Source organism: Corella eumyota, chromosome 1 (assembly GCF_963082875.1).
Source record: "Corella eumyota chromosome 1, kaCorEumy4.1, whole genome shotgun sequence".
NCBI classification, from domain to species: domain Eukaryota; kingdom Metazoa; phylum Chordata; class Ascidiacea; order Phlebobranchia; family Corellidae; genus Corella; species Corella eumyota.
The window spans coordinates 11,663,646-11,690,774 of NC_137490.1; the positions used below are offsets into that span (position 1 = coordinate 11,663,646).

The window sequence follows — 27,129 nt, forward strand, 5'->3', positions numbered from 1 at the left end:
ACCATATTCACATCACTTATTTAGCAATCTTGTTATTGGGTCGTTAATTTTTTGTCAGTGCATGCAAGTGATTCAGATGCAAACTGTAACCAAAAGACCTATTTGTCCGCACGTTTGCATGTGTGATCACCAAGAAAGATTTGTAATGTGCCAAGAAAAAGCTCTTGTGCATATTCCCTATCCATTGCCACGTGGAACTAAACTATTAGGCTTGTCCAAAAATCGGTTTACAAGTCTGTCACCATCTACCTTTAGTAAAACCGACGAATCTAAGACAACTTTGGAATCATTAATGTTATATGACAATGACATTTCTAAAATTGAACCTCGGAGTTTTATGGAATTGGATCATTTAAAAAACTTGTGGTTATTTGGAAATCGACTAACTAGTATAACCTCAAGCACATTTGAAGGACTTGACAATTTGTTGGAGTTGGATCTCAGTCGTAATAATATTACCGTTCTTGAAAGTTTGGCATTTAAAGGATTGCCTTCTTTAAAGGTTTTGCAATTGTGGGGGAATAAGTTACACAGTGTTTCTTCTGACGCATTTTTTGGATTACAGCATCTTACAAACATTACATTGGGTAAGTATTCTCAACGGTAGGCTACATATAAACTAAAATGTGAGTGACGTATCAGTTTTGTGAACTAAAAAATTTACTGCGTCATTCACAATCCTATTTTGAGAAAAACAAATTTAAGTAGGATTAAATCCCAGATGTTATTTTAAGCTGCCGATATTATGTAGCAATGTTTTTGAAATACTCGTTTTGGTAACTTCCCACATATACCGTGTTACTGTAATAAGTAATCCTCAAAGCCATATTGTAATAACTTTTTTCTGTTCAACTTTTGACCCGAGTGTTAACGAAATCATTTGAAAGTTTTTTTTTGTTGTACTTTCCTGTTTAGGAGACAATGATTTCACAGAAATGCCAACATCTTCGTTTAGTTACCTGCCAAACGTAACTTCTCTAGAAGTACTTAATTTGCCCGTGTCTAGGTTAGAAAAAAATGGATTTTCACTTTTAGTTCAACTCGAAAAGCTGCATATCGGGGATTGGCCATTGTTGTCTTTCATCGGTAAATCGTTTTTGTTTTTGCTGTAAAATTTAGTTAAAGCGAAAATTGTTGTAACTTGCCTTTTTTGTTTTAGATGACTTTGCATTTGAAGGCTTGAGTAATTTGTTTTACATTTCTTTGTACCGCTGCAACCTTAAAAGTGTACCACGGCTAGCCTTGTCAAAACTGCCGTCGCTTAAACATTTACTGCTCAGCAACAACCCACAAATTAAAGTGTACGTATGGAAATACATAAATAGTTTAAAAAACATTGTTATTTTAAATGCTTATTAATTATTACAGATTAAGGGCACACGACTTTTTAAAATTAGCAAATTTAGAAGACTTATATTTGTCCAACCTTGGTTTAACATCACTACAAGAAAGCCCGTTTCAGTTGCTTACAGAATTGAAAACACTTGATTTATCACAGAATGAACTTAGCAATCTGCCAGGACATATCTTTTTACAGGTATAGCATGATTATAAATGTTGTTAAATGTTCTACTTATTGAAATTGAGATTATTTTTTTATTTGCAGCTAGAAAGTCTCCGTAGTTTAAATATATCATACAATCACATTAAAGCTATATCTTCTTCGGCTTTTGCTAACTTGAATAATCTTATCGATGTTGATTTATTACACAATCCATTAATCTGTGATTGCGACATAAAATGGTTAAAATCTTTGCAGGTACGAAATAAGGTCTAAAAAAGTAATACATGAACTAGTTCGCTGCTATCATTGGAAATCGGTTAAAAGAATGAGACATTCTTTTGATACAAAATATTTAAAGAAACGCTTTTTATTTTGTTATTACAAAGTGACTGAAGTTTTTACTGTTTAACCTAACTGTTTTTTGCACCAGGAAATAAATATACGCCGGCATTTCGTGCTGCGAGGTACTTGCGTAGATCCTATAAAGTTTAACGGATCCAACGTAGCCTCACTGCCACCAAGAAAATTCATTTGTGAAAAACCTTCGTTTACAAAAGGCAATCAAAATATAAGTTTAACAGTTAAATTGGGACATTCAGTGTTCTTGCCCTGCGCTACAGATTTTGGTGTGCCATCACCCACGTTTAAATGGGGTAAAACGGATTCTTTACCGGAAAAGGTAAAACATTGCACTACCTAAAATGTTTACCTAAATTTGAATACAATAAATAAATATGCTGAATAAATTATTTTAAATTTTTTTATATCGTTATCTGAAGGTAATATATATGTTTTATGGTCTTAATCGGCAAGGGTGTGTTTTTTGTATTTTAAATACAATTTATTTATTTAGCGTTTATTGCCACTACAAAATGGAAGTTTGTATTTTTCTGCGGTAAAAAAGAAAGATTATGGTTATTATGTATGCGTTGCTACCAATAAACTTGGTTTTGCGGACAGATACGTTACTCTTACGGAACATGAAATACCGGCAGGTAAAATAAATACGGGACAATCATATAAAACTAGTAAATAACAAAAAATATATTACTATTTTATGTTCTGTTTTAATGTATCTTAATTTTTAGAAAATCTACCACAGGAATCTACTTCACATACAGCTACGGCAATATGCGTAACCATTCTTTTTGTAGCAATCACGGCAATTGGCTTATCAATACTCTATAGAAAATATTCATACAAAATTCGTCGTAGTAGCTTATACGGTTAGTAATACGTTGTCAATACATTTTTTAGGTTTAAGTATGTCATATATGTTTTAACATTGATTATAATAATGTATAAAAATGACAGATATAGTTATGGGAGATGGTGAAAGTCAGCGTCTTTCTTCAACTTCTGCTTCAAAGGGGGAATAGAGACTTGAGATGGTCGCTTAGTAGTCCCACAATATCGCATGGGTTTTCAAAGCAAGATATACATTGTATCCTATTTATATTAAAAAGGAACTGGCGACTGTTGGCAGTTTGCTATTAGCTATGGGTGTTTGGTAGTAACTGTTTACGCCTTATTTAAAATTAATTGACTTTTGGTGATGTATTTATTAGTTTATTGTGATATCTGTCATTAAACTTCTGTGCTTAGGTTTTTTTAATTTAAGATGTAAATATTATTTTTTTAAATTTATATGTTGTTATATAGTTTAACTCGCCATCTAAAAAAGAAATCTACACATTCGTATTGTTAGAAAACACAAACATTTTTTTTTCAATCGCTACTTTATCAAGTACAAGTTATCCCATATTTAAAAAAAACAAAGCTAACTATTTTTTTAATAAATATTTTTGAATGTAAAATTAATTGTAATTGTGGATAAAATAGTTTGTTGTATCTACAAAGAAAAGGCCATTTAAAGAAATAAAATAATGTGTAGTTTCTACAAGGAAGCGTTTGTTATGAAGCTAAACAATAAGAAAAACATTCTCCATTTCTCTTCATTGTCCAAGATTGTTTTCTCTTTTTCTTTGTGTGACAACTTGCCTGTGTTGTTAGGGTAATTGGTTTTACCGCGTTTCAATTTAATAGCTTTTAACAGTTAAATTATTCGTTTGCAACATGAGGAAAAATTTATAAATATATTTAATTGAAGATGGAGATTACTGAGGTTGGTTATTATAAGACTTTTTTATTACTTTTGGTAAAAATACGTTTTCTTATACCATTCTTGCCCCTAGTAGATTTACATTTTCGGGTTATTAAAGCTTTTTATGAATTGCGTTTAGGAAATAAACAGCAATAGTGGTTTGCTAAGCCATGGGACTAGTAACGCCGAACTTCTTCGACTAAACGCTCTGTACGAAAAGCAGTTAGAAGCACTAACTCAACAACTAAATATTGTAATCGAAGTAGCAAACCCAAATAAAAATCGTCTTGGCGAAGATGGGTAACAATAAAAAGTTTTTGAATTATGTAGATGTATATCTTTTACAATAAATTTTGCACTTTAATCGAGTCATATTAACGTGAATGCTATTACGTATGTGTATAATGTATTGTCCTTAATCAGATGGAAAGAGAATAGGGATGGTAGAACGCTACATATATTACGCAGTAGTTTAAGCAATCCAGAACACGAGGTAAACTAAAAATTTCATTTTCGATTCAAGGCACAGCTGGTGTTTCTTGTTTTCAACATACCTTAACTTTATATCGCAATGTTTAGTGTTTACAACTGTGGACAATTTAAATTGTGATTATTAGCCTAAAAAAGTAGTATTGTTAAAGATTTTAGTAACAATTAGCTATATTAAATTGTCAAGACAAAATCGTATTTAATTACAAGGCGAAATTACGCAAACTTAGTGACATTGTTTCTGAATTGCACAATCAAGTATCTCAAGCAAAAACTCGCGAAGCAGATATAAGAACAAAACTCAAGAAAATTTCCGAAAATGTTTCTCAAAAAGACAAAGATATTAAAACGTATGTTTACCCATAGCTGCTAAATTTTAGGACTGTAATAACTGTAAAATTTTAAATAGTTCTTGTTTTTACTTATAGTTACGTTATAGATTGAATGAATGCTAATTGACATTTTTGAAGTACAGTTTTTATAACAAATGTATAGTAGACTGTACATTTAAGTTTTAAAAATTTTTATTCTTGTGTTTAAAACTGTATAATAAAAATTTAAATTTATATAATCCTAATTTTTTTCAACCTTTATACATAGATTGCAAGCAACAAATGCTTCTGTTTTAACCGAAAACAAAAACTTAAAATCAAGTAATAAGGAAATAGTTATGCAAGTTGAAGCAAAGGATCAAAACATATCAACTCTACAGAATCAATTACAGTAAAATTCAATAGTCAACTATGCTAACATAGTATTAACAGTTTGACAATTAAAAATAGTTTTTCGTTAAACTGTTTTACTTAAACTAATGCTTAATATTAAAAGATGGATTTTATATAAAGGTAATAAAATATATCATTAAACTTATAGAGAACTGAAAGCTAAGGCTAAAAAATCTGAAAATGAAAACAAGTCCAATTTGGTTGAGATTGAAAGTAACAAAAATCTTAAAGATAAATTAACTGCACAATTCAAAACTGCACAAAAAGAAAATGAAAAACTGCAAAATGAGGTGACTTAATAGTAAATAAAAACACTAAAACACATTATTTATTTGTTTATATTTACAATATTTGTTTATATTTGCATTTTCGGGCAAGCAACTTTACTCCTAGCGTACTGTATTTTATATTATAAAATTAATGTTCATTTTAAAAAAATTTTTTTAGAATCAAAAGTTAAATACTAAAAATAGCAACCTAATGCAAACCGTCAATAAAAAAGATAATGAATTAAAGCAATTCAGGTAAACAAAAAATAAATGCATTTTTGTTTAAAATGTAGATTTTTCTAACCTTTAATATTTTTATATAGATTAAAAATGAATGAAGAAAAAGAAAAATTAACAGAAAACAATGAAAAAAACAGGCTTAGAATGTCTTCTACAATGGTTAGTTACATTTTAAATATTTGTAAAAATTTTTTTTTTTAAATTTGTAAAAAAAAATGTTTTTACCTTAAAATAGAACATTTTGACTGTAACACTGTTAAAAAATATTATTAAAAATAAATTAATTGTTGTTTGTATTTTAGAAAGAACTGGACAAACTAAAAGGTGTTGTTTCTAGCTACAAGAAAAATCAAAAAAAGCAAAATGAAGAATATGAGGCTAATCTCTTAAAACTCGAACATGAAAATAAAACAATGCTGCAAGAAAAAATGAAAATACAAGAATTACTGACAAAAAAAGAAACTGAAATTTTAAAGTAAGGTTTAAAATTATTTATTTAAGATATATATATATATATATATATTTTTTTTTTGTGTATATCTTTATTCTTTATGTGGGAAGGTCGAATATACAACCAAAACATAGAGTAACATCAGTTACCCAGTCTCGAGTTGCCTGTGGCAGTTTGGGATATTATAGAGACAATAATTGCCCGGTAATTAGGCTGCTGATTAAGTGCTGGTTTAGCAGGAGTTTATAGGCTACCATTTATAGCACCATACGTAACGGCGCTACAGCATAAGAGAAGTGGGGATTGAACCCACGACCTCATGGTGGTGTAGCAAGTGTTTTTACCACTACACTTTTTTTATTTTTGTTTTTTATTTATGTTCATTGTAGATTAAAATCTAGGGAAGAGGAATTGATAACTCTTAACATAGATAGTAAATCAACTATAGAAGATCTAAAACTTAAAATAAAATCTGCTTTAGAAAAAAGGTTTGTGTCATTAAACTATATAATTGCTATAGATTTAAAACAATTCCAAATCACAAAAGATATTTTTTTACAAACATAAAATATCTCAATATATGTTGTAGTACTGAAAATGAGAACTTAAACAAGGCAAATGAAGTATTAAAAAAAGAAAACAAGGCACTTAGAAATGGAAATGAGAAACTGAAACAGGAAAACGAGAATTTGAAAAAATTGAATAAAAATCTCGAAGAACAAATTAAAAATGTGAAGAAAGAAAGTCTGCCGGTAAGTAGTATCTCAAAACTAAATTATTTGTTTTTTAAAGAGTTGAATTTTTTTATCTTAGATTTCAAATTATTTTCTATATTTTTTTAATTTTACGTTCTGTATTACAATAGGTGTTGGATGTTTCTTCACTTCGAAGATCTAATGATAAAGAGAAAAAACTGATAGCAGAATTACAATCAGAAAATACCCTACTTAAGAAAAAAAATAATGAGTTGTTAGATTTGAGCAAGCTTACAATACCAAATGACAAGTGTGTGAATTTTCTTTTTCTGTAATAAATGATTTTAAAACACACAAAAATGATAAAAATGTATTCTTAAGTATATATTGAAGTGAAAAAAATTGATTGATTTCTAAAGTTTTAAATTTGTCTTTTTTAAATATTTTTTAGTGATGATGTAAATTCAAGGTTGAACCTGGCAGTAATAGAAATGAAAAAACAAACGTCAGAATTTAACGATATAAAAACAGCTTTAATTTTGGAAAAAAAAGCAGTTCAACATGAGAATAAAACTTTAAGACAAAAAGTGGGTATTTTTTTATATTTTTTAAACAACTAGTGTGTTGTTAAAATGTATTTTAAAATTTTTAATTTTATTAATCTTAAAACTTTTATTTTAAATAATTAATTGCAAATGTTGGGCCTTTAATTTTTTTTCTACTTTATATATCTAGTTGGTAGATCTTGAAAAGAAAAATTTCCAGGACTTCTCAGAACTAAGTAGTCTACGGTAAGTGTTGGTTTTAAAAAAAAAACATTGGTGGTAAGGAAACTTTAAAGGATTTGTTTTCTGGTTTGATATAGGGCTATATACTTTGGACTTTAATTAATTGTTAACTGATTAGTAAATTCTTAATTTTTTTGCTCATAAATTGCATTTTAAAATAATCTTTATTAAATTTAAGAGAAAAAAAAATTTATTAATTTTTACTAATTTAATTTTTTTTTTGACTTATAGAAACAAGTTAGGCAAACTGGGCTTAAAGAATGATGCCTTACACAAAGAACTAATCAAACAAAAATTAAATTGCCAGCAATATAAGGTATATAATAAGGTATATATAGTTCATTTTATAGTGCAGCTTAATGGACTGCATATAGAACTATGTTTTTTTTTAAAAGACAGCAATATAAAAATAATTGCTAGCAGAGGTACCCAAAGAAATTTAGGTGCGAGATGTAAGCAATTTAAATGTTGCCTATATGATGGGTTGTAAACTAGTATTATCATAATCAACATAATACATACACAAAAATTTAACTGTAAAATTTCTAGTGTGGTAACTTGAATTTTATTAAATTTTTAGACAGCTCTTGATGATCTTCAATTAAAATTTTCTGAAACAAAGAGGAACAATGACAACATCAACATTAATGCTTTGGAAGAAAAGGAAGAAATGGAAAAAAATATGGATATGTATAATAAAATTTTTAATATTTGTTAAAACTCCTAATATTTCATATTAAAAGTAGACTGTTTACTGTAACAGTCAATACTTTAATTTAGATACAACAATGTCTTACCCTAAAGAACAACATCACTGACTAAAATTTTTTTTGTTAAGGTTGTTAGTGGAAAACAATTCTCTTGAAAAGGATAATGCAAATTTAGGACAAGAGTTAAACAAATTAAAGTCTTTAAAATTGACTGACAACAGTGAACTAGAACGATTAAGGTTTGTAAGTTAAAAAAAATTATTCACTTAACATTAAAGTAAATTACGTGATCATTCCTTATTTTTTTTAATTTTTGTTTTGCAGGGAAAAAGTTAAATCATTGGGAGAAAAACTCAAAAATAAAAACATCAACATTAAAGAGTTAAAAATGGTGGAACTTGAAAAACAGAATCAGGAATTTGAATTAGCCAAACTAATGGTGAATACATATATGTGATTGTTTTTATATATACGCAGTTGTTAACATTTTGCAGGTAGAACAGGTTTATATTTTTTATTAGTTATAACTATTTTTCTTAATTTTAAAGAATGAAAATGCTCAGATGAAAAAAAATTCAGAAATTTTGGAAAATAAAATTAAAGATCTGGAAGAAAAAATTGAACATCTGAATGACCTTTTAAATGAAACTAAAAACGAACTAAATAAAACTGAAAGAGAAAACGCAAGGTAAAATTAACTTAAGACAATAAAGTTATATGTAAATGCAAGTTATTATTGTAAAACTACATGTTAGTTATTAGTTATAACTTTTCTATTTGCATAACAGGGATACTATTATTGCCAACAAAAATCTACTAGATGTCAAACTAGAAATGGAAAAAAATGATGGTCAGTTTCAAAAAAGTTTGAATGAAAAACAAAGACAGTTGGCAAAAAGGCAAAAGGAATTGGATGCTAAATCCATAGAAATACAACAACTAACTGAAAACAATGACAGTCTAAAACTTGAGGTAAAATATTAAAATTATTTTAACTTTTCTTAAAAATTAATTATACTTTTTTTATATATTTTACCATGCTTTAATTTAAGTTGTTTTGCTAATTAGGTTTTTAATAATTTAAAACAGGTTGATGGATTAAGAAAAGATTTAACCAACTCCATGTCTATTAACAGTTACATGAAATTAAAAGAAGAATCCGAAAGAAATCAGTAAGTACAATTTAAAAAAAAAATTATTTAAAAATAAATTTTTGTCTTTTATTTAATTTGTCTATAACTTATTTAGTCAACATTGTAATTGATTACTAATTTTTTTTTTATTTCTAGTGCTAAAGAAACAAACAAATTGCAACTTTCTATTGACCAAGAAAGCAATAAGTGTAAACACTTGGAGAACATCAACGATGAAAATGCTAAAAAGGTATTTCCAGGTTATTTTTTTAGAGTAAAATAAATTAAAGTCATATATTAGCGATATTTTTATACTCAAAAATTAAAAGTTGGTGTCACTGAACACAAAAATGATTGCAACATTAAATAATTTTACCTACTTTTAAAGTTATACAACTTTAAAAAAAAATTAAAAATTAATTAAAAAAAAGAAAAGGTAAGCCCGGTTTGTGATGACATAGAAAGTACTAGCTTGTATACATTTACTACGCTACTTGGTACTTTCTACGTCATACAAAAAAATATGGTAACCTGTTTTTTTATTTAATTATTTTCCAGTATTTTTAAAATTAAATTGTATGTACCACAGACATTTTATAAAGGTTCTAAAGCCATTTTGTGATTTATTGTCAACCATACTAACGTGCTATATACATCACTGACAAAATTGCAAAACTAACATAACACTTTAAAACAAATACATTAATAAATATATTTTTAGATTCAGCAACTCAAAGAAAACTGTCACAGATTAGAGACAGAGTTAAACAAATTAAGGTAAGTTCCTAGCCAAGCTGTTGTATTATCCTTTGCTTTTTACAAAACTTTTTTTCCAATCTTCTTAATTTTTTTACAGAAGTCAAACAAAGTTACTAACTGCATCTGAACAAAATTGGAAACAAAAACTTGAGAATATCGCTAAACAACTGAAAAATGATCAAACTAACTACAAGGTAAATTCATAATTAATTTATATCTAAAATTAAAAAATTAAACATTTTATTTTTAATCTTTATGCAGATAAACTTGGAGAAATTACAGAACAAAGTAGAAACAACAAATAATTTAATGGACAAAACACAAAAAGAATTAGAAATAATAAAATCAGAAAGGTAGAATCCATGTTTGATAAAGTCAAAGTTAAAAATTTCCAAACAAAATATATTTTCTTAAAAAAATAATATCAAAATTAAAGATTTTTTAATATTTTTTCTTCTAAGCACTGAGGCAAAGAAACAAGTAACAAAAACTGAAAAAAAACTCGAAAATGCCAAAGCAAATTTGAACAAAGAACAAGACACAAAATTAATTTTAAACAATGCAAGAGCTTCTTTACTTAAAGAAAAAAATGTTCTTCTTGATACTGTATGTTTTATTATAAACTCTTAAATGTTATCAATGTTTTTTGTTATAAAATATAGCCCAGTGTTTATTAATACATTTAAATTATGTTTTTTTTAGATGAAAAAACTTGAATCTGATAATGATTTACTAAAGAAGCAACTTACAAATGCAAGGTTATCTGCAAGCTATTAACTTTTTAATGTCAAATCTGAAAAATAAACTTCATGATTGATTGTCTTTTCGATACCTACATCGTTATATCAACTATTTATGTTTTAGATCGATGCTACAGCCAGATCACCTTGGAAGTTCAAAAATTTCTGAAAGCAACAATGACAAGGCTGATGATACAAATAAAGTTGACAAAACTGTCTACAATGATGCTTTGACTAAACTTAAAGAAAAGGACAACTTGCTAAAACAGTAAGTTACCTAATTTTTTGGTAAATTTATTTATTTTTGATATGAATTTTGTAAATCTTAATTTAGAGAGTACATTAAAAATGATCAACTTTTTGATGAAATCAATGTTTTGAAAAATAAATTAAAAATCAAAAAGAATGCTGCAGAAACTGACGAAAAATTTACACAAACCAATCAAATCGACAATAACACAATTTTTGATAAAAAGTAAGTTACTTCTATCGATTTAGACAAATTGTTTATTCTACAATATTTAAATTTTAAATAATATATTTCTAAATTTAACTTTTTTATTTTTGTAAAATAAAAAATATATTTTTAGCAAATTTACATCTACAAGTGATCTAGGATTAAAAGAAAGTAAAATGGTCGAAAAACTAAAATTTGAAAAGGAGACTCTTGTGGAAGAGTTGAATGATTTAATTGGTGATCTATCAAGTCAAAAAAAAGATTTTGTATGTTTATCAATGTTAAAATTTTAAATTTTGTTTAAGTAGCTTGTTTAAGTTTTTAACTCATTATTGTAATTTTTTATAGGCAGCTGATCAACAAAATCTAAAAAACAGAATCTCAGGCTTAAAAGAAAAGGTACAAGAAAAAGAAAATGAGCTAGAAACTTTACAGACTCTTGTAAGTCTTTCAAATTTTAATAGTAAAACTAGTTTAACAGCGGGTTTTAAAAAAACATATTTAACTGATTTTAATCAAGCATTTCTGAGTTTTTATTTTGTGGGTTTGAAATATGATTTTTAGTCTATTTTAAAGGTGGACTCTCTTCGTGAATCACATCTTAAATTAAATGATGAGTTAGCAACATCTAAACAACAGATACAAGAGTATGAAAGGTAAGAAAAAGTTATCCCGTAATGGTTTTCCTACAAACTTTTGCTTGTATTTTTAACTTTTAGACAACTAAATGCTGTAGAAGTTAACAAGAATACCAGCATTACTAACAAAGCTTTCTCTGGGATAGACAATAAAACTAAGCAAACCCAAACTGATTACGAGAACGAAGAAACAAACTTTGATCATAAATTAGAAAAAAGAGTGAAAGCTTTGGAAGAAATTAACATTGAAGGTAAAAAACGATTTTAATCTAATTTAGACACACAAAAATCTAATTTTTTTTTTTTACATAACAAGAGTTACATAACAAAGAAGAAGAAATTTCTGTTTTAAAGGTGATAAATCTTTATTTACATGTATAAGTTTTAACCAAATCTGAAAATAATAAATAACCTTTTTTGTCATCTTTAAGGGCAACTTAAATGATCAAAACAATGTTATAGCAAGTCTACACAATGCAATTAATGCCCAAAAAGATCTAGTTGATCAACTTAAAATGCAGAAAGCGAGATTACAAAACAGTAATGATGAAAAAAGTAAAGATGAAAATGATATTGAGGTAATATTTAAATTTTCTTTTTTTTTATTACAATTTTCTAAACTTAGGCCCTATGAATAGTTTTTATAAACTGTAAGATAATTATTTTAGCGTAGTAGTTTAGTAAAAAAAGGTATATTTTAATAATTTTAAAAATATTTTTTTTTATAAATTATATAGAATAATGACATACAAAATGAATTGGAAAAGGACTTGGAATTGAAAAAATTAAAAGATTTGAAACAAGTTTATGAAGCTTTATTAAAGGTATTAGGGTTTATGTTTAATACCAGAAATACAATACATTTCTTAGAATAAAAGAAATAGTTGAATTTAATATGTATATTTAATGTGCAGGATAGTGAAAAAAAATTAAAGATTTCTGAAGACAGAGTTCAAGAGTTAGAGCATCAATTAAAAGATTTTAAGGACCAAAGGTTAAACTTTTAGCATAAAATACATGTCGGTTTTGCTGTAAGGTTAATGTATTATGTTATCTGCAATTGATTTTTTAGGGGTGATATAAATAAAGAAGAGTCTGAACAAATTGAGAGTTTACCTATTCAAGATCAACAGTCTATTTTAATTAAGGTAATGCAGTTCTTATTTTTTTGTATATATCTTTATCCTCGATGTGGGAAAGTCGAATGCGCGACTTAAACATAAAGTAACATTAGTTACTCCGACCCAGTCTCGAGTTGCCTGTGGCAGTTTGGAATATAATAGATTATAATTGCCCGATAATTATACTGCTGATCAAGTGCTGGCTCAGTAGAAGTTTATACAGTTTATAGCGCCTTACTCAAGGGCGCTACAGCATGAGATCAGTGGGGATTAAACCAACGACCTCATGTATGGTGTAGCAAGTGTTCTTACCACTACACCACGCTGCCGGTATCCAGTTTTATATTTATGCTGTTAAAATAATTAATTTATTTAAGGCATTTTGTAAAAACAAACAATACATTTAAATAAAAGATGACAGGTTTATTTTAATCATTACATTTTAATGTGTCGTTAACTTAATTGTTTGTTTTAAAGATTGAATATTTAGAGAAGGTTTATTTGGAGCTTCAAGCCGGCAATACAAGCATTTCTGGAAAGGAATTATACATGAATTGGTAAATTTAGGCAGTAAATACAATAAACACTTAAATTTATAAGAATAAAATTGAAAAAATGCTTTAAATGGGTGTTTTATTTGATTAGGATTGAGAAAATTAAACTGGAATACAACAATATGCAGCTAAAAAGAGAAATTACAATGTTAAAGGCTAAGTATCGGGAAAAGATAGGTTCCGATAAGGTTGTATTGGAAGTAAGTATAATAAATTGCTATGCAACTATTAATATTTACAAAAACCAAAATTGCGTATGTATGTTGAAAGACTTTACTTTCGTTTTTTAACTATTAAGGGTTCACATGAATGTGCATTTTGTGTGGAGACCCGGAGCGAAAACAAAATGCTTGTTTATCAAGCAGATAGGCTGCGCGCCGAGTTGTCGCATTTCGAAAGCTATTTTCTGGACGAAGTTGATGACCTTCGACTTAATTACAAAGATTCAGTTACACAAAACGTGTTATATGAGAAACAGTTAAAAGATATTCGGTCTAAATACGGCATAGCAGTGGATCTGTTTTCCAACGAATGACAATTTTTTAAAGTGGGTTTTTGGTTTGATTTCGAATATTGTGTGATATTAGCAATTTATTTAATAAAATTTAATTTTAATGTATTTAATGTATGCTTTTCGTAGTTTTCGGTGATAAAATTTGATTTATTTAGCGCTTTTTAAAATTATACGTTTAAAAATAGCAAACCAAATATACAAAACTCGCAATTTACATTAATTATCTATTGAAAATAACATAGCTAGGTTGCTAATTCAATTTTGTTGCCTGAGAAATCTGCACTAAAAACAACAACAGAGCAAACATACAATAATATAAAAGTTACTAAAGGTATTACGCAAAAGTAAAAGAAATGCAATTATTTAAACAAGCATGTGATAAATGATTATTAAAACATCAATTCCCAATAAAAATGACTATTTCAAATCGTGCAAAAAAGTGGCATACTAATTTGTTATGAGTGCCCCTTACTGGTCACATATGCAATTGACTTATTTTTCGGGGCAAATAAATTCAATAATTTATAGTCAATTCCGCCGGTGAAGTTTTGTTTAATTGCAATTTAGTTGGTGCAATGCTATTTAGTGCAATTTTGCATGGGTGTAATTGTGTGAGTATAATGTCGATATAACCGAAAGTTAAATGTACCTTACTTTTTTACAGCCAAATATTTGAAATAACCCCGATGTTGTTTTAGGCGTATACATTTCAAAGCTGCCAAAAGTCTGTAGGATATGTACTATTATTGCTATTCTTTAATATTTTTTTTAGTTTAACCTATCAGGTTAAGCTGTATATTTTCTTACATGTATTTATCAGTCAAACAAAACAAGCATCACAAACACTGGCAAGTGAAAAGTCAATGGAAAATACCACTTAAAAGTTTTACATATAAAAAGCCACACAACAGCTATGTCGTTAAATGAAATGTAATCTGAGAAACTTGGTATAGGCAAAACTTGTAGGTATCTGGAAAACGAAAAATAAAACTTGTATAAAACAAGTAATTTAGAAAGATATAAACAATCCTAATATTGTACGGTAGTTATAAAATTATATCTATTTATTAATGCCTTTTCTACACTGACACGTATTAAATGAAAACTGCGATAATGGAAAACAGTCAGGTAACGAAACTAGTTCTTATAAATAAGTTACCTTTTTTTAACTTAAGCATTTGCATTTGTAAAACAATATCAGATTTTTTAAACATGTGTGCCAGGCTAAAGAATATTCTGTTGGTGAATTTCAATGTGTTGTTGATGAAAAAATTGGACATCTTGGCCAAGGTACTTTTGGTATTGTAAGACTTGCATTTCACAAAGTCCTTGGTGCCGTTGCAATAAAATGTTTTTCTGTTGCCGGTGCTAAAGATGAAAAAGGGTAAATGCAAGAATTTATAAAAATTACTTTGAAGTGCAGTTATTAGGTGTGGCTTGATAAAAGTAAAGTAAATTTCTTATTTTCAGTGTCAAAAATGAGTTGGATTTGTTGCACAGAATTAACCATGCCAACGTACTTCGTATTTTCGGCTGGACAAAGTGGTCAAATTCTATTGGAATTGTTATGGAATTTCTTCCTGGTGGAAATCTAGGAAATCTTCTTATAGAAAATACTGACGTTGATCTTTCCATTGCTTTACGACTTCGCTTTTGTTATGAAATAGCCGAAGGTCTTTCGTTTCTGCATAGCATCGACAATGATAAAGGTAAACAGTTAACTCACGGAGATATGAAACCAGAAAATGTTGTTCTAACGAAAGAACTTCACTGTAAAATTGCTGACTTTGGTGGTTCTAGAATATCTACTTACAGGTCAAAGGGTCAAAGTGATCAGGCTAATAATCTGCGCGATACCAACCGTTCGGGTGAGCTTACACCATGCTATGCAGCTCCTGAGCGACTTGAAAACCCATTTCTCAAGTTGCATCCAAATCAAGATGTATACAGCTTTGCCATCATCATTCACACGGCGCTTACCCGAAAGTCGTGTTTGCCAATAAATCTTAACACTTCTTCAGTCTTCGCAAATGCTGTGATAAGTGGTCAACGACCAGACACCGATGAAATTGAGGATATGGTTAAAGAACTTGCATCTGACAACCGCAATAAGGATAGTGAAACGGTAGAGTTACTTAAATTGGAAATGATTAAAAGTTGGAATGATAATGCAGATCAAAGACCCACTATGGTATATATACGAAATCTCTTATTAAAAAGAATTAACGCTTACGAGTTTGCTTCAATTCTAAACGATCTTGGTAAAGCTGTCAAGGGTCTGACAAAGTCAACAAAAAATAGTAACCGAAACCAATGCGTTCCACTATGTCAACTCTCACCACCTGATTTCAGAACTGCAACAGGTAAGTTCATTAAGTCGTATAATAAAGTTTCAAACATTTACAATAATAAAATCATAGTTAATTAAGTTAAAATAGGTTTGTTAACTTTTTAAGCAAAACGTTTTTCTATTTAAAAGGTGAAAAACGATTTTGTTTATTGCAGTGTATTTTTTACAGATTTTGAAATTTTAAAAAGTCTTACTAAATCCGAAAGTTTCGGTGATGTTAAAGATGATTTACGTCATGAATTTATTCAGTCGCTCTTTCTTGATCTAACAGGTATTTTTGCTTTGCATTAGCAATTAAGTTATATCACAAAATATCAAAATTTCAATCTTGTATTAACAGACAGACAAAGGGAAGTCAAAACTGATCTGATCAAGATGGCAACTATGATGCAATCAAACAAGTTATTCGAGGCGGTGGCGATTTGCAAAGACGTGATAGCCAATATCAAAGACCATCCACCTAAACCTGAATCGTGTAAAGAAGTAGTATGTGATTTAATAGAGGCGGCTGCAAAGTGTGCTCAGAAGTTGCAATTCGGATCATGTCCCGCTTTGCTTGCCTGTGCTATTGAATTGTGTAAGGCTATACCTGATCCTGATATTAAACTAATAAGCCTTAATAGCTGCGGTGATTCTTTAGAAGATGCAGTGGTTTTAATGTACAAAAATAATTTAAAGCGCACTATAAAAAATGAAGCTATACCGCACTTGCAAACTATGTTAAGTACCATCAAAGAAGTAAACGGCGCGTCTTCGACTGTTCAAGTACAAGTTGAGTCTCTATGTCTTTATTATTTAGGAAGAGCTTATATTTATATATCGGAAAACGCAAATGCAGCAACCGCTCTAAATGACGCCATTATTCTTCGAGTTAAAGAGTTTGGGAAAGAAGCCTCAAAGCTTGCCGCTTTCGGAAGGTTTTTCACGATGCTTGCAAACGCCGAAAAAGGTCTGGGAAAAATCATGGAAGCTAGAAGAAGCCTACAGACCGCCCAGAAATCGTTTGAGAATGCGAAGGATATAGCTGAAGAGTTAAAACGTGACATTAAAGATGTTATTGACGAGGAAATTGGCCAATTTCGCAACGCAACAACAGAAAACAATATGGAAAGTTTAGCTGAGCTTCTTCTCTTACTCTAACTTATGTAACGCGAGAATTGTATAAAAGCTTTGTTTTCTTTATGTGTTTTAATGTTGTTGTAAATAACATTTATTTAACTTCATTTAACGATCCTAATAGAAGTCTATATTTGAGGTTGGTTGCTTGAAAAAAATAATTACAGCATTTGTGTACTTAACCATAGTTTGGTAGAATTTGTTTTTTTGTTTGAGTAGTCGTGTGTAAACCTATACTGTACGTTATTAATCCTTATTACTCTAATATTTACGTTTAATTTAAAAAAGTAGTTGGGTTGTGAGCGACTCACCTTGACAAAAACCGTGGCATATTGATGCGCATACTAGATTATAGTATTAAGCGTATTTTAATTTTAATATGTTTGGTAGTTATAAGCCTATGTGTGATAACAAAACATATTATTCAAAAAAGTGTCGTGAGTTTTTATTGCTAATATTTTTAATAAACACCTTTAGTACAGAATTGACAGTTTGTTCAGGTCATTAGTTAGCCATTAATCGCTTCGAAGCGGATTGGAAGATGTGCTTCGTCTGCTGGTGTATTTTCTTTTTTTTCATAAATAATTTAAAATACTTCCCTAATCGTTATAATTTTTTTGTATATATCTTCATTCTCGATGTAGAAAGGTCGACTGCACGGCTTAAACATACAGTTACAACCGTTTCTCCGACCCAATCTCGAGTTGCCTTCCGTAGTTTGGGATATTATATTAAAATATAATTGCCTGATAACTTAAAGCTCTACAGCATTGAGAGCACTGGGGATCGTACCCAGGATCTCATGTAGTGTAGGAAGTGTTCTGACTTCTACACCATGCTTCTGCTTTAACATTACTTTGAAGTCCTAAAGCAACTAATGAGTTCCTTCATTAATCGCTTCAAGCGTTAATGAAAAAAGGCGAACTAATCGGATGGTTCGTTGCCGAGCGTAAACAATGATATTTTTAGTGGCCTTGCTGTTTATAACTTTTTCCCAGCCAAATACAAAAATAACCCAAACTTGTTGTATACATCTAACAAAACCTTACCTTTGTTTTTGAACTTTAAGGGTGTACTTGAATGCTCATTTTGTGTCGAGATCAAAAAGCGAAAACAAAATGCTTGTTTATCAAGGAGATAGACTGCGCGCCGAGTTGTCGCATTTCGAAACTTTTTTCTGGACAAGGTTGGTGATCTTCGGCATAGCAGTGGATCTGTTTCCCAACAAATGATATTTTTTTGTGTTTTTAGTTTGATTTTGAATATTTTGTGATATTAGCAATTTATTTAATAGAATTTAATTTTAATGTATTTCATGGAGGCTTATTGTGGTTAATGGTGATAAAATTGTTTTTTTTTTCCAAGTTTTAGCTCGCAAATTTACCTTGATTACCTATTAAAACCGCAGCTAGGTCGGTTATTTAATTTTGTTGTCTAAGCAATCTGTAACAAAAACAATAATATAAAATTTAGTGATGGTATTTGACAAGTAAAAAATACTGTATTATGGAAAACAATCATGTAATAAATGACTATTAAAACATTAACACCCAAGACTATTTCAAATCGTGCAAAAACGTGGCAGGCCTATATGATATGCCAATATATTTGACATACCTTATCTTCTTCGTAACATTTATAGCATCTAAACTAATGGCTGGCCACGTTATTTAACTAACAAAAATATGCACCTGCGAAAATGTAATCTTGCAACAATAAAAGAGGTAAAAGAAGGATTAGGAAATTTTAGTTTGTTTAAATGGTCTTATCTGCAATTACAATGGTGAATTGCATGGTGCAATTAAATCCGGTGTCATAGTTTATAGTACAATTCTGCGGGTGAGGTGTTGTTTAATTACAACTGAATTGGTGCAATAACATTTGGTGCAATTTTAAATAGGTGTTATTTTAAAGTGTACTGTCGATGTAATCAGAGTTGTGTGTGTACGTTACTCTAGCACAGCCAAATATTTAAAATAACCTTGGAATTGTTGGCCTATACAATTCAAAGCTAGCACCCAAAGAGTTTGTTATTATCATTCCTATTTTTAATAAAATAAAAGATGTGTAAACCTTTCGGGTCAAGCTGTGTATTTTCTTACATGTTTTACCAGTCAATTACAGGACCCATTGAATTACAAACAATGGCAAGTAAAAAACAAGGGAAAACACCACATACAATTTTTACATACACAAAGCTACACAACATCTGTGCCGTTAAATGAACTTTGTAACCTGAGAAACCTGTAACGGAAAGGACAATGTATTAAATTTTATTAAAACTAGGAATTGAGAAAGATATGACAAATCCTTATATTGTATGTTAGTTGTAAAATTGTATATTTATCAAGTGCTTGAGTTGCACCTGTGAAAAACATGCAATAATGGAAAACAATCAGGTAACGAAACTACTTCTTGTAACGGATTTTAGTTTTATAACTTAAACATTTGTATGAAGAAAAACAATATCAGATTTATACTATAAACACGTATGCAGGCCAAAGAATACTTTGTTGATGAATTTCAATGTGTTGTTGATGAAAAAACTGGACATCTTGGCCAAGGTACTTTTGGTATTGTAAGACTTGCATTTCACGAAGTCCTTGGTGCCGTTGCAATAAAATGTTTTTCTGTGGCCGGTGCTAAAGATGAAAAAGGGTAAATGCAAGAATTTATAAAAATTACTTTGTAGTGCAGTTATTGGGTGTAGCTTGATAAAAGTAAAGTAAATTTTTTATTTTCAGTGTCAAAAATGAGTTGGATTTGTTGCACAGAATTAACCATTCCAACGTACTTCGTATTTTCTGCTGGACAAAATGGTCTAGTTCCATCGGAATTGTTATGGAATTTCTTCCTGGTGGAAATTTAGGAGATCTTCTTATAAATAATGAAAAAGACGTTGATTTTTCCATTGCTTTACGACTTCGCTTTTGTTATGAAATAGCCGAAGGTCTTTCGTTTCTGCATAGCATCGACAATGATAAAGGTAAACAGTTAATTCACTGAGATATGAAACCAGAAAATGTTGTTCTAACGAAAGAACTTCACTGTAAAATTGCTGACTTTGGTGGTTCTAGAATATCTACATACCGGTCAAAGGATCAAAGTGATCAGGCTAGTAATCTGCGCGATACCAACCGTCCGGGTGAGTTTACAAAATGCTATGCAGCTCCTGAGCGACTTGAAAACCCATTTCTCAAGTTGCATCCAAATCAAGATGTATACAGTTTTGCCATGATCATTCACATGGTTCTTACCCGAAAATCTAGTGTGCCAATAAACATTAACAGTAAAATCTTTGCAAATGCTGTGGTAAGTGGTGCCCGACCCGACACCGATGGAATTGAGGATATGGTTAACGAGTTTGCATCCAGCAATCGCAAAAAGGATAGTGAGACGGTGGAGTTATTAAGAGTTGAAATGATTAAAAGCTGGAATAAAGATGCACATCAAAGGCCTACCATGATGGATATACGAGATAATTTGCTAAAAAGAATTAACGCTTACGAGTTTGTTTCAGTTCTTTATGATGTTGCGAATGCTTTAAAGGATCTAACTACAGTAACTAAAAGCAGTAACAGAAATCAGTGTGTTTCACTAAGTCAGCTTTCACCACCAGATTTTAAAACTGTAACAGGTAAGCTCAATATTTTTAACCTGTTTAAACCTAAGTATTTGGATATATTATAACTTTAAAATCAAACTTGATTAAGATAAAATATGTTTGTCAATATTTTAAGCAAAACATTTTACCTTTTAAACCGATAAAATCGGGTTCGTTAAGTGATGCATTAATTTTCTATAAGTTAAAATAAGAATGTTTTGGACAGATTTCGAAATTTTAAGAAGTGTAACCGAAAATGAAAGTTTTGGTGATGTTAAAAATGATCCAACAAAAAAATTAATTCAATTGCTATTGGCCGGTCTTCCAGGTATTTTTTACATCAGTACAACACTTAGTCCTAATACAAAGTAGTACTGAAATTATATTCTTGTGTTACCAGAAAAGCAAAAAGAAATTAAAACTGATCTGTCCAAGATGGCAACGATGTTGCAGAAAAACAACTTTTCCGAGGCAGAGGTTATTTGCAAAGACGTGATCGCTAATATCAAAGGTCATCTACCTAAACCTGAATCGTGCAAAGAAGCAGTATGTGGTTTGTTAGAGGCGGCTGCAAAATGTGCCGGGAAGTTGCAATTCGGATCGTGTACCGCTTTGCATGCCTCTGCTATTGAAGTGTGTAAACCTATACCTAACCCTGACACTAAACTGATAAGTCTTAACAGCTGTGGCGATTCTATTGAAGATGCAGTTGTTTTAATGCAAAAAAAAGACATGGAACGGATTATCAAGAATGTTGCTTTATCTAATTTGCAAACTCTGTTGGCTGCAATCAAAGATGTAAGCGGAGCGTCGTCAACTATTAAAGTGCAAGTTGAGTCGCTATGTCTCTATTACTCAGGAAGGGCCTTTATTTATGTATCAGAGAATGAAAAAGCGGTAAGGATTCTTAATGACGCTATTATTTTACGCGTAAAGGAGTTTGGAGAAGATGCTTCGAAGTTTGCCGCATTTGGAAGGTTTTTCACGTTGCTTGCAAGTGCCGAAAAGAATCTCGAAAAATTCGAGGATGCTGAAAAAAGCCTGCAGGCTGCACAGAAAGCATTTGAAAAAGCCGAGGATATGAGCCCGGAGTCAAAACATGATATGAGAGAAGTTATCAACAACGAATTATTTCAACTTCGCAACCCAACAACAGCAATCAATATGGAAAGTTTGGCGGCTCTTCTTCTCTCACTTTAATTTACGTAACACGAGAAGCCGTGTGTCTATTAGTTTAAACACTTTTTGAAGTTGATTGCTTATAAAAAAAATTTACCCCATTAGTGGTGCTTACCTATATTTTAGTAGAGTTTATTCGTTTTTTTTTCGTTTGAGAATGGTGTGTGTACTTACCTAGATTGTACATTATTAAGTCTTCTTATATTTTACAAATTGCGTTTAATTTAAATTTCCTTATTATCTTTAATAAGGGCCATGCTTGCTCATGAAGTTTTTATTGTAATATTTTTAATAAACACCTTATAGTGCAAAACTTGATGACAAAAGCCTATAGAATAGGTTCACGTAGCCGACATAGCGTTACCGCATGTCAACAATATCATTCGAAGTAGGTCTTGTTGTGCATATAAGAATTGTACGTACATAACTTTTTTTCCTACCAGTCACAAATAAACAACACCAGACTTGTTATATACGTGTTATTGAAAGAATGGTTCAATCTTTAAAAAATAAGCAAGACTAACGTTACGTGTCAGGTGGGGTATTCCCTTATGTATTTATTGAGCAAATATAGATAACACAAAAGCACATACAATGGTGCGTGCTATACAATATCTAAACCAAGGGTATACACCACTAAAAAATTTTACATACTGAAAAGCTACACAGGTTTGTCGCTAATTAAATTTTGTAATCTGAGATTCTAGTAACAGAGAGGACAAGAAATCAAACTTTTATGTAACGTAAAAGTTATGAGAATACAGACAATACTGATATTATATGGTAGTTGTGTTATAAAATTGTATTTACTTTGGCAAGTTCTTTAGTTACTTTAACAAGTAAATAAACAACTGCAGTTATGGAAACTACTCCGGTAAGAAAATTGGCCATTTTTTGCATTAGAAACTTTGTATTTTTTAAGCTGAGCTTTTAAAATGTAACATTTAGTTTGTAGTGCAACAACAATATGATAAGGTTTTTTTGCAGGCAAAGGAATTTGCGGCTGATGAATTTCAATGTATTGTTGATGAAGAAACTGGCCATCTTGGCCAAGGTTCTTTCGGTACTGTAAGACTTGCATTTCACAAAGTTCTTAACTCTGTCGCAATAAAATGTTTTCCTATCAGGAATGCTAACGATGAAAAGGGGTAAATACAATTACTAACAACACTATTCATATTGTGTTTAACAGTTAAACTCAAAAGCTTTAAAATGAAAGTAGGTTTTATTTTGTAGAGTCAAAGGTGAGTTGGATTTGTTGCACAGAATTAACCACGCCAACGTACTTCGTATTTTCGGCTGGACAAAGTGGTCAAGTTCCATCGGAATCGTCATGGAATTTCTTCCTGGTGGAAACCTAGGCAGTCTAGTCGAAAATAATGACGTCATTCTTTCCATTGCTTTGCGACTTCGTTTCTGTTATGAAATAGCTGAAGGTCTTTCGTTTCTGCATAACATCGACAAAGGTAAAAAGTTAACTCATGGAGATATGAAACCAGAGAATGTTGTTCTAACCAAAGATCTCCACTGTAAAATTGCTGACTTCGGCGGTTCTAGAATATCTACTTGCAGCAGTTTTCCTCAACAACAGCGTGAAACCGAAGATCCGACCGAGCTAACAATTTTTTATGCAGCCCCCGAGCGACTTACAAACCCATTTCTCAAACTGCATCCTAATCAAGATGTTTACAGCTTTGCCATCATTATTCACATGGTTCTTACCCGAAAGTTATGTTTGCCTGGAAATGTAACACTTAGGGTCTTCGCAAATGCCGTGGCTAGAGGTGCCCGGCCTGACACCGATGAAATTGAGAATATGGTCGAAGAGTTTGCTTCTAGCAACGGCAATGAGGACAGCGAGACGGTAAAGTTACTAAAAGTGGAAATGATTAAAAGCTGGAACGGAGATGCTCTTCAAAGGCCTACTATGGTGGATTTACGAGACGAAATGTCAGAGAGGCTAAAGGCTTACGATTTTGTATCCATTCTTCACGATGTTGCAAAAGCACTCAAGTGTTTGAAGATGTCAACAAAGGGCAATAACAGAAATCGATGTGTCTCACTAAGTCAACTATCACCACCAATGTTTCAGACTGCTACAGGTTGGTTTAATGTTTTCAAGTTTTTTTTTAACATTTTGCACTGGGTATCTGTTTAAACATTTTTAAGTAATCAATTTAAAAAATATAGCCTGCAAAACCATTTTTATTACTCTTAAATTAAAATACGGTTAAAATTTGATTAATGATGTGTAATGTGATTGCATTAATTGATTTTAAATTTTATTTAACAGACTCTGGAATTTTCAATAGTGTTAACAGTACTGGAAGTCTTGGTGATTCCAACAACGATTTGACAAATCAATTTATAAAGTTGCTTTTGGGGCGCCTTACAGGTATTCATCTATTCATTTATGTATTACTGTGATTATAAAAAGCCTACAGTAATTTTAGTTGCTTAAATAATATGTTTATGGTACTAGATGGGCAAAGGGTAATAAAAACTGATCTGTCCAAGATGGCAATGAAGTTGCAGGAAAACAACTTATCCGAGGCAGAGGTGATTTGCAAGAACGTGATAGCCAATATCAAAGACCATCCACCTAAACCTGAATTGTGTAAAGAAGTAGTATGTGATTTAATAGAGGCGGCTGCAAAGTGTGCTCAAAAGCTGCAATTCGGATCATGTCCCGCTTTGCTTGCCTGTGCTATTGAATTGTGTAAAGCTATACCTGACCCCGACGCTAAGCTAATAAGCCTGAACAGCTGTGGTGATTCCTTGGAAGATGTAGTGGTTTTAATGTACAAAAAGGATTTGGAACGCATAATTAAGAGTGTTTGCATTCCGCTTTTGCAAAACATGTTGGGTACCATCAAAGACGTTAGCGGAGCAGCGCCGTCTGTCAAAGTGCAAGCAGAGTCGCTTTGCCTTTATTATTTGGGTAGGGCCCATATTTATGTATCAGAGAATGCAAGTGCAGCAAGAGCTCTTAACAACGCCATTATTCTACGAGTAAACGAGTTTGGGGAAGATGCCTCAAAGCTTGCCGCTTTTGGAAGGTTTTTCACGATGCTTGCAAACGCCGAGAAGGGTCTGGGAAAGATCAAGGAAGCTGAAAGAAGCCTACAGGCTGCCCTGAAATCGTTTGAGAACGCGGAAGACATGAGTCCGGAGTCAAAACATGATATCAGAGAGGCCATCGAGGACGAAATAACCCAACTTCGCAACGCAACGACTGCAATCAGTATGGAAAGTTTGGCCGCCCTACTTCTGTTACTCTAATTTATGTAACATGAGAAGCTGTAAATTGTATAAACCCGAACAGCATTGTTTTCATGAGTGTTTCGAATAACCTTTAGCAACCTGTTATTGTTGTTGGAATTTTTTATCAACCTGTTTGTTTTAACAAAAGTGATGTTGTAAAAAAACATACTTGAAAAAAATTTAATTTGGACGTGAAGTACATTCTGTTATTTTTTTGTTGTATTTTAACGACAAATCAAACATCAGGTGGTTGTATTAACTTATCGTTTGTTCAGTGTGTTTACCCTACTTACAATAGACACAAAAGTTAAACTAGTCAATTATTTACTAATAAATGCATTAAAAATTTGAAATATATAACACTTGGTCATAAAATTGCCAACCAATTGTAAAAAATAAAACGGTTTACTTTCTAGAATAATTTTTTTTTGTATTCTTTATGATTTAATATGTGTGTGCTCGATTTTAAATTCTAGCTACTGCGTTGTGTTTTCTTAGAAAAATTACGCAATTGTTTGGTAACGTCGCCTAATGCACGTTATTTACAAAGGCACGTTGTTAAAATAAAACATTCCACGTGTGGACGCTAGTGATTCAATTAATTTTTTATGGTATAACTCACTGTATTTATTCGAAAAATAGCTAAGTTGATTGTGGTATAGGCAATCCAGTTGACTTTTGATTTTCTATATAAATTTATATATTATGTATTGTGTTTAAATATATGTATTGCTTTTGATTTATTATGCTTTTAGTGGAAATAAAATATCGTTTGACGCACAAAAACCATTAAACAAGGGAACCTGTACTCTAAATATTATGTATAATTGGTAATGAAATAAGATAAATGTGTTCCACTATATCTATAACCGGTATTTTTACCTGTCAGCTGATGATAAATCGTATGTATTACTAAAATTTTGCTTATATTTTGTGTGGTGCTGTAGAATGCAAAACGACTCTATAGTACGTACATTTAACGTGCAATTAGATTTACAATTAACTTTTGCAACAATTTTTCACTGAAAAAGGAAATCCTGCTGTGGTATTTATTTACGGCTTTCATGTATTTCCTGTATAGTAAGGGTTGGTTAAGTTAAATTTAGGAATATAATGAAATTGTTAACCTTCGCATTTTAATGTTAAAAGGAAAAAATAACGATTCCTATTTATTTAGGAAATCAATTATCGACGTAACATTTACAGTTAAACGTTAATCGATAAAAATATTAATAGTAATGCGTCCTGACTACGTACAGATGAAAGCTTTTTTATAAAACGTTTTTTCATATTTTATTAATGTCTGTTCTTGTCAAATATAAGCGGAAATAAAAACACACTATTACGTTATTTAAATTCAAACTAGTTAAAATTATATATATTGGTGTATTTTTTTTCTTACTTGTGATTTTGTCAAAACAAACTTAAAGTAACAATTTTAGGTTTGTGTTCTTGAATTTACATTTTACAAACGAAACAAGTTAAAGAGAAAGGCGATGTATCTATGCTGTTAAAATTGTAATAAACGGTATAGGTAATATTTCGAATTCTAACAGATGCTTGATCATTTTAAAAGGGGCAAAATTCCAGGGTGGTATTTTCAGTCAACCAAAGCGGTTAGCCAAGTACATTTATGCATGAGCTAGCAGTCAAATAGTTGAAGCAATTAAATCAGTTTCGCAAAATGCGCTGATGTTGGCAAACTTTAAGTTGCGCCGATACTTT

The 27,129-nt window shown here is 30.6% G+C and overlaps 4 protein-coding genes across 6 annotated transcripts; all 4 read left to right on the forward strand.

Moving 5' to 3' along the window:
- Nucleotides 1-67: 67 nt before the first annotated feature.
- On the forward strand, nucleotides 68-3,205 carry LOC145761576 (uncharacterized). Its single transcript, XM_082574592.1, has 9 exons — nucleotides 68-587; nucleotides 916-1,086; nucleotides 1,160-1,301; nucleotides 1,369-1,537; nucleotides 1,607-1,759; nucleotides 1,935-2,183; nucleotides 2,358-2,499; nucleotides 2,593-2,730; nucleotides 2,819-3,205. The coding sequence occupies exons 1-9, from the start codon at nucleotides 77-79 to the stop codon at nucleotides 2,881-2,883; spliced, it is 1,740 nt and encodes a 579-aa protein (XP_082430718.1). The 5' UTR covers nucleotides 68-76; the 3' UTR covers nucleotides 2,884-3,205.
- A 295-nt stretch (nucleotides 3,206-3,500) lies between these two features.
- LOC145758919 (uncharacterized) lies at nucleotides 3,501-13,922 on the forward strand. The gene is made up of 41 exons (XM_082572616.1): nucleotides 3,501-3,629; nucleotides 3,748-3,908; nucleotides 4,032-4,101; nucleotides 4,308-4,447; nucleotides 4,698-4,820; nucleotides 4,971-5,112; nucleotides 5,270-5,346; nucleotides 5,415-5,490; nucleotides 5,634-5,806; nucleotides 6,172-6,270; nucleotides 6,372-6,534; nucleotides 6,648-6,787; nucleotides 6,929-7,064; nucleotides 7,213-7,268; nucleotides 7,497-7,581; nucleotides 7,846-7,955; nucleotides 8,104-8,214; nucleotides 8,300-8,414; nucleotides 8,524-8,663; nucleotides 8,764-8,947; nucleotides 9,065-9,147; nucleotides 9,265-9,358; nucleotides 9,830-9,885; nucleotides 9,965-10,061; nucleotides 10,129-10,220; nucleotides 10,329-10,473; nucleotides 10,570-10,625; nucleotides 10,732-10,875; nucleotides 10,942-11,082; nucleotides 11,198-11,330; nucleotides 11,413-11,505; nucleotides 11,641-11,720; nucleotides 11,784-11,953; nucleotides 12,019-12,056; nucleotides 12,134-12,280; nucleotides 12,440-12,526; nucleotides 12,617-12,696; nucleotides 12,775-12,850; nucleotides 13,301-13,380; nucleotides 13,469-13,577; nucleotides 13,676-13,922. Exons 1-41 carry the CDS (start codon nucleotides 3,615-3,617, stop codon nucleotides 13,910-13,912), a joined length of 4,554 nt encoding a protein of 1,517 aa, XP_082428742.1. The 5' UTR covers nucleotides 3,501-3,614; the 3' UTR covers nucleotides 13,913-13,922.
- Nucleotides 13,923-14,869: 947 nt separating this feature from the next.
- LOC145762777 (uncharacterized) lies at nucleotides 14,870-22,228 on the forward strand. Its single transcript, XM_082574711.1, is given in 10 exon segments — nucleotides 14,870-15,019; nucleotides 15,115-15,275; nucleotides 15,362-16,254; nucleotides 16,411-16,512; nucleotides 16,582-17,352; nucleotides 19,644-19,675; nucleotides 19,855-20,015; nucleotides 20,102-20,994; nucleotides 21,188-21,289; nucleotides 21,362-22,228. Coding segments are annotated over 10 exon segments (3,945 nt in total). The 5' UTR covers nucleotides 14,870-14,989; the 3' UTR covers nucleotides 22,162-22,228.
- Nucleotides 22,229-22,811: 583 nt separating this feature from the next.
- LOC145755965 (uncharacterized) lies at nucleotides 22,812-26,176 on the forward strand. 3 transcript variants are annotated; one of them, XM_082572179.1, is made up of 5 exons: nucleotides 22,812-23,014; nucleotides 23,116-23,288; nucleotides 23,377-24,242; nucleotides 24,434-24,535; nucleotides 24,623-26,176. In XM_082572179.1, the coding sequence occupies exons 1-5, from the start codon at nucleotides 23,000-23,002 to the stop codon at nucleotides 25,420-25,422; spliced, it is 1,956 nt and encodes a 651-aa protein (XP_082428305.1). In that variant the 5' UTR covers nucleotides 22,812-22,999; the 3' UTR covers nucleotides 25,423-26,176. The 3 variants fall into 3 exon arrangements, with proteins under 3 accessions (XP_082428305.1, XP_082428312.1, XP_082428321.1); XM_082572186.1 differs by having other exon boundaries at nucleotides 23,128-23,288; XM_082572195.1 differs by lacking the exon at nucleotides 22,812-23,014 and having other exon boundaries at nucleotides 23,185-23,288; nucleotides 23,363-24,242.
- Nucleotides 26,177-27,129: the final 953 nt, after the last annotated feature.

What these genes read in the sequence shown, in the direction of transcription:
- LOC145758919 (XM_082572616.1), top strand. An exon ending in ATGAAAAACTGCAAAATGAG is followed by an intron (nt 5,113 to 5,269) that starts GTGACTTAATAG and finishes AAATTTTTTTAG; the next exon opens with AATCAAAAGTTAAATACTAA. An exon ending in ATGACAGTCTAAAACTTGAG is followed by an intron (nt 8,948 to 9,064) that starts GTAAAATATTAA and finishes AATTTAAAACAG; the next exon opens with GTTGATGGATTAAGAAAAGA.
- LOC145761576 (XM_082574592.1), top strand. Translation starts at nt 77, where the DNA reads ATGCAAACTGTAACCAAAAGACCTATTTGTCCGCACGTTTGCATGTGT. An exon ending in CAGGACATATCTTTTTACAG is followed by an intron (nt 1,538 to 1,606) that starts GTATAGCATGAT and finishes TTTTATTTGCAG; the next exon opens with CTAGAAAGTCTCCGTAGTTT. An exon ending in CGGATTCTTTACCGGAAAAG is followed by an intron (nt 2,184 to 2,357) that starts GTAAAACATTGC and finishes TTATTTATTTAG; the next exon opens with CGTTTATTGCCACTACAAAA.
- LOC145755965 (XM_082572179.1), top strand. An exon ending in AATGCTAACGATGAAAAGGG is followed by an intron (nt 23,289 to 23,376) that starts GTAAATACAATT and finishes TTTATTTTGTAG; the next exon opens with AGTCAAAGGTGAGTTGGATT. An exon ending in GCTTTTGGGGCGCCTTACAG is followed by an intron (nt 24,536 to 24,622) that starts GTATTCATCTAT and finishes TTATGGTACTAG; the next exon opens with ATGGGCAAAGGGTAATAAAA.